Source organism: Helicoverpa armigera, chromosome 15, assembly GCF_030705265.1.
Source record: "Helicoverpa armigera isolate CAAS_96S chromosome 15, ASM3070526v1, whole genome shotgun sequence".
Classification (NCBI taxonomy): Eukaryota; Metazoa; Arthropoda; class Insecta; order Lepidoptera; family Noctuidae; genus Helicoverpa; species Helicoverpa armigera.
In genome coordinates, this window is record NC_087134.1 from 6,187,910 (window position 1) to 6,207,562 (window position 19,653).

General features: G+C 36.0%; 3 protein-coding genes across 3 annotated transcripts; all 3 read left to right on the forward strand.

Moving 5' to 3' along the window:
* The first annotated feature begins 1,078 nt into the window (after positions 1–1,078).
* Positions 1,079–8,241, forward strand: LOC110370593 (farnesyl pyrophosphate synthase). The gene is made up of 6 exons (XM_021326473.3): positions 1,079–1,450; positions 1,922–2,090; positions 3,008–3,148; positions 5,061–5,264; positions 6,786–7,025; positions 7,375–8,241. Exons 1-6 carry the CDS (start codon positions 1,257–1,259, stop codon positions 7,708–7,710), a joined length of 1,284 nt encoding a protein of 427 aa, XP_021182148.3. The 5' UTR covers positions 1,079–1,256; the 3' UTR covers positions 7,711–8,241.
* A 1,762-nt stretch (positions 8,242–10,003) lies between these two features.
* Positions 10,004–12,147, forward strand: LOC110370594 (farnesyl pyrophosphate synthase). Its single transcript, XM_021326474.3, has 5 exons — positions 10,004–10,154; positions 10,826–10,965; positions 11,146–11,352; positions 11,435–11,671; positions 11,765–12,147. The coding sequence occupies exons 2-5, from the start codon at positions 10,879–10,881 to the stop codon at positions 12,098–12,100; spliced, it is 867 nt and encodes a 288-aa protein (XP_021182149.3). The 5' UTR covers positions 10,004–10,154; positions 10,826–10,878; the 3' UTR covers positions 12,101–12,147.
* Positions 12,148–12,302: 155 nt separating this feature from the next.
* Positions 12,303–19,560, forward strand: LOC110370582 (uncharacterized). The gene is made up of 6 exons (XM_049845294.2): positions 12,303–12,625; positions 13,694–13,859; positions 14,093–14,233; positions 15,401–15,604; positions 16,021–16,257; positions 16,597–19,560. Exons 1-6 carry the CDS (start codon positions 12,552–12,554, stop codon positions 16,930–16,932), a joined length of 1,158 nt encoding a protein of 385 aa, XP_049701251.2. The 5' UTR covers positions 12,303–12,551; the 3' UTR covers positions 16,933–19,560.
* Positions 19,561–19,653: the final 93 nt, after the last annotated feature.

Below are 19,653 nucleotides of genomic sequence, written 5' to 3' on the forward strand. Positions count from 1 at the left end.
CTAATTAATGCTTGAATGACTAATAGCCATCTAATTAATATGTTTTGTCTGTTGGCCATTTAATATTCTCAGACATTTGCATATAAGTTAAACAATTCTTTTATGAATGAACATTTTATTTGCCAACCATGATTAGTAAAATACCTGCATAAATAATTACATCATACCACCCTATTATCCTTTACATACCATTGACCGAGATCTTGACTACTGGCATTCTTCCGAAGTCTTGATCGATTGCCATATAAAGTTGCATTATACAACCAATGGCGATTCAGAAAACTGCATGTATCGGATTTTGTTTTCGGACGCTGATCACCTTCTCGCCGTGTGACTCGAGTCGTACGTGATCTGAAAGCCGTTGTACAAGTTGTTCTGCATATTTTGGGTCACGGGCGGTACGATGGGTGTTGAGGAGCGGCGCTTGTACAGTCAGTAAGCAGGATCAGAAGATCTACTTAATATCTAACTGGAACTACCAGTCCGAACAAAGCTTAGAGCAATGGTTTAGCTACAAACTACTATCAGTATGATGTTCTATGACAGCTGTAGCTATAGGAGTCCATTTTTCTTGAATCTTATCATGGACTTATTTGTGTGTTTCTTATCGGCCGCTGTTAGAAGTAGGCCTTCGGTGCTCGTTGTTTGGTGTGTTTTCGCTCCGGTTGCCGGGTGCCTACGTGACGCGGCCCGCGTGTTGAGGTTTGGGGTGAGGGGAGCTGCGCCCGTTTGTTTTGTTGAGTGCGCATCGTAGTGTTGGGAATTGCGTTTTACCGACATTGTTTTTGTCGAAAATTTTGAGAGAATTTCAATTCTGAAATATTAAGTAGTATGAGCTTCATAAGTGTTTTTACCTAAATAGGTGTTATGGAAGTAAATTGTCGATAACAGATGATAAGTATGTAAAAAGCACGTTAAATCAACACGTGTTGATTCACATTTTGAGTTATTTTATTGAACCAAGAAAGACATATCATGTAATTAACACGTGTTCACACAGTACTTGCGATTAAAGCGTCGATATCGATAAAAGTAATGTAAACATTACAGACGTCGCTAGCGTATCACTGGAGCTCGTAAGGAGGCAAAACACAACAAAGAATCAGTCGGTTTTACAAGCCCAACGCGAACAGACGCTACACCTATTAAAACTAAAAGAAATATTTTATTGAATTAAACACTTGATATAGTACTAAGAAAAGTTCTTAAACTAATAAATCTATTCGAAAAAAAGAGAATACAAGAAGATTTTCAAGATGTTCTCCACGAAGAAAAGTTTGGATAGGATCCTACAGATCTACAAGAAGGAGATGCGTCGGCAAATCAGCAAGACTACCAGTGTCACCAACTCTGACGCCATGGTGCCAAGGCTGGACCAGGCATCCACCAAGTCACCTCAGAACGACGAAGCTGGTCCCAAGAAGCTTTTGAAACTGCAAAAATATCACAGGTCAGTGAACTCATTTGAACTCCACGACATAAACTTTGCGTAACCGTTGAAGCCGTATCATGCATTGAGTTTACATCATTATGTGGGCACAAAGCTAAAAATAACTCAAACAAAGCTATTGCATGACAATATTACGATTAAAATTGCGAATTCAATACCATGATAAAGTGCCATGCAAAAGGTGCGTGATACCGCTTCAAGTTACTCTGCAGCTCATAAAATTACCATTAGGCTGCAGGTATTTTCAAATACTCGATACCCTTAAAATACCATAGCAACAAAGACGATATTATCGTCACCTAATTAAGATTTATCAATGAAGTGTTAATTATTTATTAAGTAACTCATAGATAACTTAATCTGAATTCTAATTAATCATTCTGATGATTGAATTTTTTCATTATCATTATCTCATTTCTTTAGTAAGTCAGTCGCTGAAAGTTAGTCACCGTAATAATTTTTGATGTGTAGATACCTGTCGACCCTGACAACGCAGGAAATGCCGATGGCTACCCGAGGACTGGCCGTGTCGAAGGACCAGTCCCGGGAGTTCATGGCTTGCTTCCCGGACATCGTGAGGGACCTCACTGAGACTGGCAAGCACATTGATGTGCCAGAAGCCAGCAAGTGGTTGGCTAAGGTACGTTACATGTGGCTACGGTCAGTCGTAAGTGAAGTGCGTTGTTCAAACCTGTTATAAAAACTGACTAGAAACTCGTCCGCTGTGTCTGGATGGACTTTAGACCTACTCATAAATTGCAGTACTTACTTTAATGGCAAAATAAACCATTCCTACCTAATTTGCTCAGTTCTAGCAGTTTTTGTAACAGCCAAATGTCCACATCTTAATTGATCTTGTTGTTTCTATTTTTAAGTCATCTATTTCATTCGTTGCTTCTGTAAATTGTGTAGATTCTCGTAATTGCAATTTTAATTACATATGTTCTATATTATAATTGCAATGTAAACAAGAATAATGAGTTTGCTTTGACGTCAAACGTAAATAGATACGCAACACTATTTAGATGAGTTTAAATGCATTTAATCAGCACGTAAGGCATCAATTTATAACACGTGCAAAATTATGTAGCTTTCCTATCTGCAAAATTAATATGACCAAAACAAAAACTTGGACCAAAAATAGTCCAAAACTACGCAGTATCAAAATATGTGGTCACGCTATATTAACCATAGCAAAGCGAACTTATTATAATCGTGTTAACATTTTTTGTTTCAATGTGTTAATAATATTCAACTGCGCTGTATTTTCAAGGCTGACTTACATCTAGACATAGCTATTTTTGAAAAGATATCATATTGATATACCTACCTATTTATACAATCGATTGAATATTATATTGAAAAAATTAAGTCGTGTAGACACCTACTTAAGTCTGTATTTACCTTCAATATACGTTAAACGTATGCCACGATGATATCATGCTATCAAATAAAAACAAACAATAAGAAGCACAATCACAGTTTACTCAACTTTCTCAGTGTTTCTTTTTAACTGTGTTTATACCTACCTAAGACTTATTTTATTGTTTGTTGCAGCTGTTACAATACAACGTGCCGAACGGTAAAAAGAATCGAGGTCTAGCGACAGTGCTGGCTTACAAAATGCTGGAAAAGAAAGAAAACTTGACGCCTGAGAACATTCACTTGGCGAATATGATGGGCTGGTGCGTTGAAATGGTAAGACCTTTATAAATTTTCAAAATATTTAATGGGTATTTAGATACGTCACACATGAGGTATATGACGAAAATTTAAATAAATAAATAAATAATCATCATTAGATCTAATATCTGAAACCTCAATTAGTTTCATTTGACGCTTGCCGTCATTAGAGATTCTGATAGAATCAAAAGTTAGATCCACATTAAAACTCAATAACCGTAACGACTCTTTGACTTTTATTATTTGGAAGATAACAAAATATACAAGCCCGGCTACCTAATCCGCGTTTGAGTTACATAAGTTAACAACATAACAAAAAAAACAGGTTTATCAAGTTCCCACATGGCGTTAACCTTGGAAGTTTGGCACATAGCAAATGATAATACCCAGCATGTAGGAGTCTTATCTAACCAAAGCAAAGCTACGTATAATTCGGAAATAATATTTATTTTCATCGATAGCTGCTGAGCTATACGAATTTTTGAACACGTGAGCTGTCACGTGTTCAAAAATTCGTTTGCATTTATTTACATTCGTTTATTAGTATTCACTGGAGCTACCAAAAGCTAATAATATCAACAAACGAATATTATCATCAAATTCGGTTGTCCGTCAAGTCTATTGATCATAGCTAGATTTGGAAACTTGAATGTGTTAGCTCTGACTCTAGGTATATGCCAATTTATTATAAGCTGCCTTATTCGGAATGGCTTGTTTCGAGTTCGTCAAAGTCAATAAACTTTAGTCAGATGATAATAAAGGCTCAAGTCACAATTGGCGATACTGGGCCCCGATTCTCCTAATTTTACTTAAGCGCCATTCGATTGACGTTCGACTCGATTCGACTGATATCCAATCCCGAGTCGATTACGATTGAAGCGTATGTGGCATTCCGCTATTTTTTCTTTGAAAGAAACGTTTTTATCCTTTTCTGTCATTCAATAATGAATCATTTTAACTGCAAATGATTTATGATTGCAAAATGATTGTACAGCAAACTACCGTATAGACCAAAATCATCAAAATAGCAGACCAATCGCACACCAATCAAATGTCAATCGAATTCGACTGGTCTTTTATTAGTAGCAGAATGCCCGATATGGTTAAAACTGCTATTACGATCATATTGCGATTCGATTTATATTCGATTTTGACATTATTAACTTAGGAGAATCGGGGCCCTGGTTCTATATACCAAACTTCTATAAAATTCAGTTCGAAAATGTTTTCATCAACACAAAACAAGAATCATTTCTCGTCATGAACACCACTAGTGTACTAAAACTTAATGTTCATACATATACCTAGGTCAACTTACAAGCTAATCGAGTACCTATTCCATAATTTGGCTGTTTCGTACCATAACTCCTACTCACAAAGCACTTTAGGTCTGTTCGACAATCGACATCAAGAATCTTGTTTATGATAAGTTGGTTGTAAAATATTACTAGGTACCTACTGAAGATGTAAATCAGTTGTAGATATAGGTACCTATATTAACCTCACAGGTACTTGCAATAGATTTATCTGAAAACAAACCAATAAACCAAATTGATCTCCCTACATATCATTGCACTTTATGACGATGTTTAGTCGTATATTTAGGTAATAAGTACCTACATACCTATTTCCTAGAGAACAATGTAAACTACTCTATAAACCCAATGACGTTCAAATTTAAACCAGAGTCGATAGATTCTTTAATTTATTAGCGAAGTTGGGGTGTACTTTTCTGCAGATTACTTCTAAATCATCGACTTATTTGACAATTAAGTCGTAAGACATGTACCTACTATAAATAAATTGTGTGTAGGTATAGCAGCTGCATTAAAAGTCTCTGTATGTGTAATACCCAGAACTTACTTAATAAGACAAACCCCGCTATAGGTACCGTTGCCATTATTTAATGAAATATCCTTGTCCACAGTTCCACACTCACCAGTTACTGCAGAATGACATCGTCGAAGGTACGGAGATGCGTCGCGGCGCCCCCTGCTGGTACAAGCACCCAGAAGTCGGTCTCACTGGCATCAGCGATGCAGCTCTAGTCCAGGCCGCCATGTTCTCAACCCTCAAACGTCACTTCAACAACAAATCGTACTACAGAACCGTCCTTGAAACATTCAATGAGGTTGGTTGATATCCTATCTGTTGTTTATGGCCTACGCTTTTTTTTCTGCTGTTCGAAGTTCAAAATTCCTTTGATAGATAGCCTTTTTGTTATTGTTGGAATTATGTTTAATCTGTGGTTTAATCTTTTTGTAATCCCCATGATTTGATGATTTGGAATAAGGAATTACTCAAAATATTCACATGTTTAAACAGTGGCTTATCTTAACACAATACAAGATTAAAGATTAACGTAATCCAAAAGTTGATGCTATAATTTCAAAAGATAATTGACAGATACCGCTGTCATAAGTAGGCTAAATAGGCCGCATTTTATTTTTGGCAAGTTGTTCCGTCTGAATCCATCATCAACTGTACTTTGCACATGCATGTCTTAATTTCCTACAAAAACACGCAAATTCATAATAACATAAACTGACCGCGTTTATTACAACCACGTTGTAAACACGTGCTTTTGCAGCTGAATTGCGCGTGAAACAAAACTAGGTACCTACTCAACGAGTTTACCTCATTAAAACAATAGCTGTGTTAATTGGAAATATTTAACTAATGTGTCATCACGTAGGTAGTTACTTCTTATTTTATCAATGAGTTTCACTTACCGCGTTGTTGATAACAAACAAAAGACAATGCATCTTTATGATTTATAGCTTGCTTATACGAACATAGGTATGACTTCATTCAATGTACTGTTTTAAACGGCCTTATATTTATGTAGGTACCTAATATTCTAACACGAAATACCTACATGTATAAAAAGGTTTATGTAACTTTCCGATTAAAACATAGGTACCTACCTTAATGAAAATAATTGTCAATTTTGGCATTAAACTTAACGCGCATTAATTATTAGTTGGCAAGTAATTACATTTTAAATTACGAATGGGGTATCGATACTAAAATGAATGAACAGCAAATGGAAATGATTGATTTATTATTTTCGGCCAGCATTGATTGCCGTGATAAATAAAAAGGATCTACTAACATAATAAAGAATTTCCAATTATTACGTTATCTGTAATCCATATTGCAAAAATACCTTGATTACCGAATCCTGACATTATCGAATTAATTAAGGCATGCTTATTAAAATAAACAACGTGGTATCTAATCTGATTTTCGAGTGCACTGCTGAACCATGCGTTGCTACCTACGTAGGTACATAGGTAATAGACCAAAGGTCTTAAACTTTCACCCTTATTCAGTTCAGTATACGAATAGGACAACACATTTACGTAATCCTTATTTACATACAAACCCACACATTGATGGAGTAATGCCAAGACGAAGCCAAACAGGTTCTGTTGTTGAACATGAGCTTTCTTTAATTTTAACATTAGGTACGAAGTAGATTATATTGTGCCTTTATCCATCATAGATAGGCAGAACTACAGTTTTAAGATCACTCCTCTTTTCAAGAGTTCGATATCAAAATCAATTGAGTTAGGCCGAACCAATGAAGCAAAGCTTTGTTCTTAATACCTATGCGTGCAGTTTTTTTTAACAATAAACCTCTTTTCAGATGCTGTTGAAATGCTCGATCGGCCACTTCCTAGAAAACCAGATGGCTAAGACGGATAAGCCCGACCTTACCCTGTTCACAATGGAGAAGTACGAAGCCATCACGAAGTACAAGACTTCATACCACACCTTCCAGATGCCAGTCACCCTGGCTCTGCTCATGACAGGCGTAGAGGACCCCGAAACCCATAGACAAGCCAAAACAATCCTCCTTAAGATGGGCGAATTCTTCCAAATTCAAGTGAGTTATTCAACCTCCTTGTTTTCTTATGATTTACGGACTTATTCGCTTTGACGTCAGTACGGTTATCGTAAAATTATAAGTGGCAGTTACCTAAGTGAATAGAAATTATGTAAAGATTGCGTATACATATATTTGTTCAGTCAGATAGAGAGTTGTTTTTAACTTCATTATGAGTGGCACTTTTCATTTTCACGCGTTCTTGATTCGAAATTAGATATTATCACAAATTGGATTTTTCTGTATTGCAAAAATAGAATTTAAGTGATACTAGCAAGATTTCAATTCAGTCTTCTTTTCACTTTATTATGCCTTTATTCAATCACTAAATAAACGATTTCTCCTTCAGGATGACTTCTTAGATTGCTTCGGAGATCCAGCAGTCACAGGCAAGAACGGAACTGACATTCAAGACGGCAAATGCACTTGGCTCGCAGTCGTCGCCTTGCAGAGGGCAACACCGAAACAGAGGCAATTCATGGAAGAGAACTATGGCAGCTCAGACCCTGAAGCAGTCGCCAAGATCAGGCACTTGTACGAGGAACTGCAGCTGCCTCACACATACTCTGTCTTCGAAGACGCTACTTACGATCTCCTTAGGACTCAAATCCAGCAGGTCACACGAGGCCTGCCCCACGAACTGTTCTTCAAAATCCTTGACAATATCTTCAGGCGAAGTGTCTAAACAAGCAATAAGATCTTCGGTTAAGTTAGTGACTTAGGAAGGTGCAAAAACCTAGTAGATGTATATTTGTGTAAGGTATACTGAAGTCCTCGATAAAATTGACGCACATTATGAAGAATAAAGTTATCGGAAGTGCTGTTGAATTTTATGCATGAGCGCTGGGTGTGAATGCACTGTATTTAAGAATTTATATTAAAAACTAAGGGCTAGGATACTTGTGACCTGAGGGCCCTGCAAAAAGAGATTCAGGTCGAGGGAAGGAAGAAGGCATCGGGAGAACACGAGGATAGTAGACGATTAGAGTACCTATCTGTATTGTAACCCTAAACTTGTTAGATTTATAAACTTTTCTATGCTAAGTCGTCTGGTAGTCCCTTATATTATAAAAACTTTGATATACTTTTATTTACATAATGTTCTTATTAATTATACTATACAAGATGTTTTGATAAGATTTTAACCTGAGCCTAATTAAGCATGTACGTATTTCTCTCGATGATGATATTAAAACGTTGATTGCAAACTTTGAAATTGTGTTTTTACTAACATGTCCTTAGTTCCCTTGGTACTGCAGATCAGATGAATAAACTACATAACAATAGTAACAAGGAGATTATGAGGGTCAATTCCCACTGAAAGAGCAGCGGCCGGCAGCGGCCGTAAGAGCACGGAAAATGTAATGGTGTCTACACACCAAAGCCGCTGATGCCGGCGGCACAGCCCGGCGGCCCAACCCGCCGGCCGTATTTTGTACAATCATGCCGCCGGCTTTCATAGAGTATTTGACAATTACTAGAACACTACATGCCGCGGCAGTCGTGCCGCCGGGCTGTGCCGCCGGGTCAGCGGCTTTGGTGTGTAGACACCTTAAGAGCGCGGCGCCGCGCGGCCCGCCGCGCTCGCGCTCAATCCCTTGCAATTACGGCCGCTGCCGGCCGCTGCCGGCCGCTGCTCTTTCAGTGGGAATTGACCCTTATGATCAATTAGAACAATAACAATTGAAATGTACTCGTCCCAGAGGAAATGGATTCCCAGACACACATGAGATTTCCTGATGCAAAATGAAGAAATAAAAATATAAAGATAATAAAATTAAACTATACCCACTACGAACTTTAGCGAGGCCAGAAATTATTTAAGAGCTGTACTAAATAAAATCTCGACTAAACTACGTCTCGATTACCTTTGCTGTGAAAATCAAATAAAAATGTTTTTAAGTGCACGATTTGTGCACTTAGCAACTTAGATCCTGGTCGAAGGAAATAAGTAGATAATGATGAGATGATGTTGTATTGCACTCATGACGAAAAAAATTACAAAAAAACAATTAACTGGGTATTCACCTAACCACTGAGACATAATGCTATTTAACAATTAGGGACAAAGTTAATCATAATTTTAATCCTATATGCTAAACCAATGCTTTCTTCCTAAAAAATGAGCTTTGACCTGGATAGGGTCATGACATCACAGAAACGTTATGTAGGTACCTAGTCGTCGTTTATCTCCCTTTCAAATGCATTTAAAGTTTAACATAAAAAATGTCTACAGAGGTCTACAGGACCGATAGACTGCGTCATCCATACGCCTAAATTACAGCTACACATTTGTTATGTAAAACTGCATTAGAATAAGAAAAGTAGACGTCTATTTTCTTCAACATGTCCTAAACAACAATGGCAGACTGGATCAGATAAACTACATCCGCTTATTATAAACCGCAGTGGTTGGAAGCCGGGAGCACTCCCGTGACGATTCCCGTACTGCTTGCAAGTGATACGATTTAGTGATGAATATTTGTAGAAAATTGACCACCTCCAGCTTGCCTGCTGTTGGGAAAAGGACTGCCAATGGAGCGGCAAAGGATATTTTTGAGAGGTAGGAATTTAATTTGCTTATAGTGAATACCTACTATTTCTGTGATCTTTCTTATGGTAAATCATCAAATGATCCCATCCCGCTGTGGGTGCAGCATGAGGGAGTATCAGACTCTTACTGACGAAAACCCACCATGTTCCTTGTTAAGCCCTTTATGTACCAGGGCCGTAAATCTTTCGAACAATCCCGCAGATATCTATATCATCTGGAACCTGTAATGATTTTGATTGAACGTTAATGTTTCGAATTCTGGATTAGCATCGTCTTAAGTAACCACCTGATGTTAATTTGATGGACTTATCATCAGATAACCATGCTTGCTGAAAGCAAATTAAGACCCAGAAAACATCGCGGTACGGCACTTTGCATTTTATAAGATGCAGGCGTTTTACGTTTGGCATTTTATTTTCAGTACCTTTCAGAGGCTTTATAGTTCCACAAACTCGAAGTTTGATTTGAATAAGGAAAGGGTGGAGTTTCATAATGCTTTGCCAGGAGTCATCGATATTCTTGCTAAGCATGAAAAGTTTCAAGAAATGCCTGAAGCTGATAAATGGATGAGAAATGTAAGTGAAACTCCTTAACAGAATGATATAGCAGGGTTTTTCTCCCACGGAGTAAGCACTGAAATCCGTGAAATCCGACCCTACGGTACTTAGTTTTTATGAAGTTTAGTTTGTTGAAAAAAATATAAAATAAGTATTAATGTTTAACCTGACAGGTATGACCGAATATTAATTGAAGCCATATAATTATTCAGTGTTCTGCCACCAGCAAGACGGGTGCGTTAAACTTATTAACGAAATCCGTGAAAATTTTCCTACATAAGCTGTACCATATATAAATGTGTTATTTATGTCCATATTATTATGTAAGTGCTAATCAAAAGAACGTGTTTTAAGTTTTAGATACAACCCCTGCTGGGAAACAGGATATAGACGAAGTGATAATTTTATCAATATCAAATACGGGCAAAATTAGCACCTGACACACCCGCGGACTCTTGCGTAGAGTCTAATTGTATCATCGTCACGAAGTATTTTGTGCAATTATAGTAGGTCCCATAGCTACGAAGCTGTTAGAATAGCCAGCCCAAAACCCTAAACCGATCCACAGTGACTTAACTTTTTCGATATACCTACCTAAGTTGTGAAATCTAAATGCTTATTAGGAATGTTTGGATTAGGTACCACCGGTCCACAAGGATGGTTAAGAAAAATCAATTACGGAATTTCAGGTCCTTAATGGCAATATAATCGGCGGTAAGAACATGAGGGGCTAACGACGGTAATGTCTTACAAAATGATTGAAAAGCCAGAGAACATCACGGAAGAGACGTTACGACTGGCCAGGACTTTGGGATGGTGTGCTGAAATTGTAAGTTAACTTAATATTTACAGGACCGAGGGTCAGTTGAGCTGAATGATACCCCATCCTTGATATCACAAATCTCTATCTAGGCTCTAAGGGGAACAATATGGACGAAATCTCGAAATCTTTTGTTTTTCAATAGTGTCCGGGGACTTATCCTAATCCTAATTTGCTTTCATCCAACAGTTGCAAGCATACTGCCTCGTGTTAGACGATATCGCAGACGGCTCCATCACTCGCCGAGGCATGCCTTGCTGGTATAGACGAGAGGACGTCGGCATAGCGAATGCAGTTAACGATGCAACGCTCATCCATTATTGTCTACTGCAGATATTGCGAGCGAACTTCGAGAAATCACCTAATTATGTTAATTACTTCCATAATTTTAACGAGGTAAACTATGAAGGCATCTATATAACTACGCAATTAACTCGCAATTAAAGCGCCTACTAAAAGTTTGATTTCTACGTTACAGACGCTCTTCTACACAAGTCTCGGACAATATTTGGATATAATGACAGGATTAACTAAAAAGAACTACAGTTTATTTACTATGGAACATTACGATGCTATAGTCAAACATAAATCTGCCTATTATACGTACAAGCTGCCCATATCACTGGGATTCATGTTGGCCAACAGGTATAATGAAGAAACTCATAAGGATGTGGATGACATTTCTATGAAATTGGGGAGGCTCTTTCAAATGCAGGTAAGTTACATTTTTACAACATAAACCAAAAATTATAATTTAAAATTTCAAATAAGGAGGAAGGAACTAATTTTAACACCATTTCCAAAATAGGACGATTATATCGACTGCTACGGAGATGAAAATATGACCGGGAAAATGGGAAGCGATATCCAAGAAGGAAAATGTTCATGGTTAGCAGTAAAAGCCCTTCAACACTGCAAGCCTAATCATCGTGCCGTATTCACGGTTTGTTACGGAAGCAAAGAGCCGGCACACATAGAACGAATAAAGGTACTTTACAACCAGCTCAAGATTCCACAGCTTTACAAAGAGGAAGAAAATGAAATCTACAACAAAATTGTACAAAGAATACAAGATGTATCTTCAGAATCAGAACGAGAATTATTCCTACAAGTCTTGCACGATACTTATGGGAGAAAACGTTAGTTTTATGTTTGGTTTTACTTGAGGATATACATTTAATAAAATAATGCATATAAGTTGAGAAGTTTTTATTTCTATCACGCATCTCCTTGCACGGACAAAAAATATTAGAATACTCAACCACAGACGATATTTGAAATCCTTTTATTTATAGTCTGCTCGTTATGTCAGAGGGTTTGTCAGCTGTCAAGTTGTTATCAAGCTAACGTCAGTGTCAAAATAGCATTAACTTTGGAGGACGTCGCCGCGGCCGCCAAAGCCAGTTTTATAAATAAACGTGTGCATTTATTCTCGGTGTAAGAGCACATAAATAAACAGTAAGGGAATATGCTATCACACAAATAGTTTATGTTTTAAACTGTTCATTTAAAACACGCAAGATATTGAATATTAAAGTGTATTTGCCAGGAATTCGGTCAGAGAAAGTGAGCACGTAGCTAATATTTAATCAAAGATGAATAACATAAAATTCCTTCGATTTATGAGTAGAACACGGACGCTATGTGGCGGCTACAACAAACATCCGGGGTAAGTAACTCAAACTAATGGTAAAAGTGCAGAAACTTTAAATCTTATAAGATTTTTGTGCCAACAAATCTTTAGAAACTTATACAGAAAAGAAAGTGTTTAGTTTACCAATGTGCGTAATTTTTAGTATTCCAAAATTACGCATGCCGTTATTATTTGCCTAAGTTCATGTTGACATTCTTCGCCTGATAGTCCTTTTATCCCTCAAATAACTACATTACTAGCTTTCACCCATGACACGGGGGAACTTCTTTCCGTAACCGGACAAAATACATGCCCATTGTTACTCAAGGGATAATCCAGCTTCCCAACTCAACAGCAAAATAATTTTTGAAATCGGTTCTATAGTTAAGGAGCCTATGGCCCAGCATAATATTAGAAGTAAACATCTCTCAAAGAGCGTCTCCATTCTGGGCTGCTGTGTAGTTAGCCTAGCTAGGTACAGGTATATTCTTGCACTTTACGAAAAGTACATATATGATATCCTACTGATAACTGTATGCTGTACAAAGAACATTAAGCCCGTACACTTATGTATGTCAGTAGAGGCAAGAGTGCACTCCCAAGTGATTAGTATGTCTTATCATAAATGACAAGCAGCTTACTGCATTCCTGATAAAATATTTGCCTGTCATGTCCAACTTATAATTTTATTGCTGTCTCATCAAATGATTCAGGGTGCAGTTATGGAGAAAGTCCAATAAGTTCAAGATTAAATTCCAATTATGAAGTGTCAAAACATCTCATATTTTTTTTCCATTATTAACATAAAATGAAAACTGAATTTATAATTGCCAAACCTAACAATAAAAGTATAATTTTAAAACTACCTTTACAAATACTAAATTATTGATTTGATATCAAATGCGCATTCCAAACACACCTTTTATTTTCTTCTTCACCATGGCCTACTTATGTACCATAGACTCTTATGTAAAGCCATTTCATTTGATGACTTCGCCATTAAGTTTCTAATTTGACCCTAAAGTATAAGCTTACTGACCTTAGGTCAAGTACAAAAAGGTTGCATAACCATATTTGTAAAGTTAACTTTGAATATTTTTTCAGATTTCTTCAACAGTCTTTGAAGAGACATATGCAGACAAGTGTGTCAATATCTCAAATAATGAAGGAAAAAGAGATTTTTCACGATGCACTGCCAGGTATCATAGACAACCTGCAGGCTAGTTCTAAGATATCACAACTCCCTGAAGTTGGCAACTGGGTCAGGAAGGTAAGTCACTACACTATTTTGAATATTTTCTTTGAAAAGAGGATCAACTTTAAGATTTTTTTCCTTATGTGCTATAGAATTTTTCACAACAAATGATAGAATTTTGTAATTTAGACTGTTATTAATTTTACAGCTCAATATAAGCTAAGATTGGCCCTTTGACTGCTTCTTTTGCATTTAAATAAACTAATCAAATAATGTTATCCATAGCAAAACAATCCTTTCTGTTACAGGTGCTTGAACACAATTTGACTGGTGGCAAACATTCAAGAGGTATAATCACAATGCTATCATATGAGATGCTGGAAACTCCTGAAAAAGTTACCGATGAGAAACTCAAGTTGGCCAGGGTGCTTGGATGGTGTGTAGAAATGGTAAATATTTTTTAAGATTTGTATAAGTAAATAAGAGACATTTATTATACAAAAAATACTAATTACTCCACCCTTAACTCTATGCAACTATTCAAAATTTCAACTACTTACAAAAGATTAAAACCAATCAAGATGCAATATCTACAATCTACTTGTATCTCATCTCAGCATGAAAAGACTGGAAGAACTAAAAACTAAAAACAAATTCAGAAATAGTATTTGTGTTTTACTCATTCATTACATAAGAAGTAAAGAAAAAAATTTATGTAATTAATTATCTTGAGATTCTGGAGCACACTAGTGTAGGAAGAAGCTGCTGACGTAAAAACTATAAATAAAGTAAAACAAACTGTTACAGCTAATACTTGCATTGGTACCTGTGTAGTATTTTTTTATTAGTACTTTTGTAGCAGTTAGTTTCCATGTTATACTATTATAAAATAGGTAGTTATAATTCAGCAGTGCAGCAGTGGAATTGTTTAATAGGCTACCAACTAATCTCAAACTATTAATTTATAGCCCTAATTCATTTAAGAAGGAATTAAAGGCATTTTTGTTAGAAAAATGTTTGTACTCTGTGTCAGATTTCTTACAATTATAACTGTGTCAGGGAATTAAATTGTAACATCATTTTAACTATTAGTTGTAAGTTGTATGTTCTACACAATGTAATGTTGTTCTGAATAAATGAAAAAATGAAAATGAGCATTACGCGTATTTAATTGAGAATTAAGAATCCGCGCTCGTACATCCTATATGATATGATAGTAAACACGAAATGAATGCTAATCGTGATGCACGTGTTATATCTTCGGTCATATCCTCAGTTTATATTATACTGATTGGTCCTTGATTTGTGTATTCTATACTTATCGCTTAAGAATGCACTTAGCAGGCGTACCTAGTCATTCATGGAATTAGTAATGATGCTGGTCGAGATATTTGTACACCACTTGATCAAAGTTGTCTAAAAGGGCTTCACCGTTTAGGCTTCGGCTCCACGTTCGCTTTCCGAAAACCCGGGACTATAGTCCCATCATCTGGTGGTGATATACAAAAAAGTAAGAAGAATCCTTGTGCTTGCTGCATAAAAATTCTCAGTGCACCATTAACCTAAATAACATTAATGCAATCAACAAATTATAAATTAAAACTTCACTGTTCCAGCTACAAGCCTACTTCATAGTAGTAGACGATATAATGGACAGGTCAACAACACGTCGAGGCATGCCATGCTGGTACCGGATGCCGAACGTTGGTCTAGGCGCCTTAAACGACTCCATACTCATACATTGTGCGATTATGGAAACGCTAGAGACGTACTTTGGTAACACGGAACATTATGTAGATGTTGTTCGACTTTTTAATGAGGTACGTGTTGGTAGTTTTATTTTGATTGTTATTGTATGGGGAGTTTGATAAATATGGATGTGTTATGTGCAAAGCTCTAGGGTATTGTTTGCGTTCTGTTATGGTTAGGAGATATAAAAACTTTATTGAATATTTATGGTTGGCATACATTGGTAATAAATTAATGAGTATGAATGCCTACTTCTTCCTCCTGCCCTGTTCCCAATTTTATTTGGGGTCGGCGCAATATGTCATCCTCTTCCATTTTTCCCTGTCAGTCGTCATACTGAGTTTGGATGCCCAATGAAATATGAAATAATAAAGACTGTAACAAAAGAAAACACATAAATCTCCTACATAAACAATTCTGAAATTTTACATATAAAAAACTTTACATTAAACTATATATTTATTCTCATCATCATCTCAATTTCCAGGCACTACTCTACACCTCAATGGGGCAACACTTGGACTTCACGACGGCCCACCACAAAAAAGACTACAGTCTATTCACAATAGACCGTTACGAGTCTATTGTGAAGTACAAGACTAGTTGCTATACCTTCAGGTTGCCTGTCCTATTGGGCCTGGTACAGGTTCAGGATGTCGATAAGAGAATGTATGCGGATGTTGATGATATCTGCTTCAAGTTGGGCAGACTGTTTCAAATGCAGGTAAATATTTGAGTTATAAGTTCGGTATAAATGAGTTATTTTTAATCCCCATTCTAAACCATATTTCACCTTGTGAACAGTGTGAACATATTTTTATGGCAACCCCAGCTCAGTTAGAATGTAAATGCTCTTCTATAAGCTCCATCTTATATCTGCTGAACTTAAATTTGCTAGTTTATGTATTAAAAGAGGGGTCTTGTTTAATTATTGCTAAAATAAATCGCAAAGATTCAAATCTTTTGTGCGAAATGGGTAAAAAGTCTACCTGAACGAAACTTTTGAAATGTGGGAACAACTTACATTGGCATGCATTACAGTAAATTCATGTTCTATTTTCAGGACGACTACATAGACTGTTACGGCGACGAATCAGTCACCGGCAAAGCAGGTACCGACATCCAAGAAGGTAAGTGCTCCTGGTTAGCTGTCACCGCTTTAAAGCGCTGCAACGATGCACAGAGAGAACTCTTCACAAACCACTATGGCAGCGATAAACCAGAACACGTCGACATTATCAAGCGGCTTTACGGTGATTTGGGGCTACCAGAGATTTACCTACAAGAAGAGACTGAACTCCATAATGATATTACTTCGAAAGTAAGAGCGTTGCCGTCTGAAACCGCTCCTACGTTCTTCTTTAAGCTAATAGACAGGATTTATAAGAGGAAACATTAATTGTTAGTCGATTAATCGAGCGCCGAGCAAGCTTATTCGATTTCGAATGCAATATTCGAATCGATTATTTTTCTATTCGATGGTCGATAAAGTTTGCTCGGCTCTAAATGGATATTTGTCGAGAGATTTTCATAATATATTTTTACTGTTTAATCGTCGGTGAAGTAATACCAATATTGTTTATTTATTTTCGGGTTAATGTCATGACAATAATATTTTTTAACGATTATGCTCGATTATTTTAATCGAATATAAGTTGTGAATGGGCATTCTTAATTTTTCATTTTATTACTAGGTATTTAAAGAGTCACAAAATAAATTAAGTTATGTGCATATAGAAATGTTATCTTAGTTATATATTTGTGCATGCTCGTCAAATTTATGAAATACCAGTGACTAGAATATCCTTCCGTCCGATATTCCAATGTCGGGCAACCAATCACTCATAATATTGACTCCAGTATTAAGAGATTAGAGAGTATTGAAGAATATATTGCTAAATGAGCCTAATATTTTTAACTAAAGTCTGTCAACAACGGACTCTGCCGGCAAAAAAGTAATCCATGAAAATACCACGTGTTCCTTTTAGGCCGAAGTTCACCGACAACACAAACATACATATATGATACATATATTTTTTTTTGCGTTCCATTTTCAAAATAAACGGACGTTTATATTGTCGATGAAAATCGGTTTAGTTTGTTTGTTATAATTAACAGTTGAGAGGATGTTAATTTGAGTGTAATGTAATAACTGAAATGATAAATAAGGAACGTTGCCGTTTCTTGTTCATATGTATCAATGTATGAATGAGATGACATTTATTAAAGACAGCATTTCAGCCTGAGATTTCAGTACTCTTGTTAGATTTATGTGCCAAATACAATATACATAGAAAATAAAGAGTGCATTTGGAAACTCAGTCCACCTTATTATAAAACGTGGTTTTAAAAAAGTACCAGCTTTTGTACTACCTCTAAACCACCGTCTCGAACAAAATAAGTGGACTAAACCTATTCCTAAAGCGAGTACTTCTTAAAACCACGTTTTATGATATGGAGGAGTATGTTTAGATTTGAATTAGATTTTTACTGGAAAAAGATAAGTTTTTCTATATACGTACATAAATTGAGAACGTGAGAAACTACTGTTCTTTAAAGAGTTTGTATCCGATTCTAAATCTTGAATCATCATCCTCCGAGCCTTTTTCCCTACTATGTTGGGGTTGGCTTGAATGAAAATAAAATTCATAATATTAATCGAGCTCGTTACCTATGGTGCTTTTATCATACATGTAATGTTGTAATAAAATAAAAGGAAGTCTGTATAGAGAACCATAAAGTCTTAGATAGGAGATGTTATTTTTTATTAAGGGTTAACGTATAAAGCTATTAGTGTATACTAATATTATAAAGAGGAAAACTTTGTTTGTTTGGTTGTAATGAATAGGCTCAAAAACTACTGGACCGTTTTTTAAAATTCTGTCGCCATTCGAAAGCTACATTATCCACGAGTGACATAGGCTATATCCCGGTACGTGCAGTAGTTACCACGGGACGCGGGTGAAACCGCGAGAAAACGGCTAGTATTTATAAAATTGGGCATTTTTTATTTATCTTCAGAATTAGCTATGAATAAATGTGGTATGCTGAATATGCAAGGTAGCAAGGTAGCAAGCTACTCCAAACTGTAAAATTCTCCCATTCAATATTGAATCGTATACTTTTAAGATAAAATCTATCGAAAATATGACAGACCTTAGTAGCTCGATGTGCTTGCATCTGCGTTACTTTTGCAATGTAAATATTTTAAATCTCGAATAAAGACTTGACGCCTTTATAATCTGTGTTGAATGATTGAAGAATTATATTTATTGTGTTAAAATCTTTGTTTGTGACTTTGTGTAAACGGGTTTAAGGGCATGTTATTGTTTGGCATATATATAATAATTTATGTTGTGCGGTAATTATTGTAATTTTAACTTCATCGCTCATATTTTCAGTAAGCTTTATATTTATGACTTTGGTGTCAAAGTACAGAAGACTTATATCAGTAGGTATGCAATTAAAATTATATGCAGGCACTGTACTCTTTATATACAGTATGTACAGTCGCCCAAAAAGATGTACTACCCTTTGTGTGAGATTTATTTAAACATTATAAAACAACAAGGCCGAATTCTCCTTTAGCTCCATTTAAAAAGTAAACTGTTGCCACTATGGATCGTACAGTATTTTTTTTGTTATAACTGGTAGACCACTTTCTTGACTGACTTTATTTTCAAGGCCAAACATTATTCCGTCTTATGATTAGCAAAACATATTTATATTTTCTACGGAAAGTAAAAAATATGTGTGCAATATTTTTGTTAATTTCAAAGACGGACGGACATTTTCCTTTGGTGATTGTAGTGAATTATATTTTAATAATTTATCGGTTAATATCAGCGATTGCTTTATGTCTCTTAAAGTCGTTGTGATTTGAAATATTAATTAAAGGGTTCATTGACCTTTGTAACTATGAGCGGTGAAGGATCTTTGTTCTTCTGAAATATATAAGTACACTTATTTGCATACAAGGTTAAGTAAGTACATGGGAGTTTTATAAATAAATGATTTATTATTGAAATCGTATTTTACTCATTTAACATTAGGTAAATATTTTTCACTAATTCTAAAGCATGGTAATTAAATTAATTATGAAAACATGTCTTGGGTTATA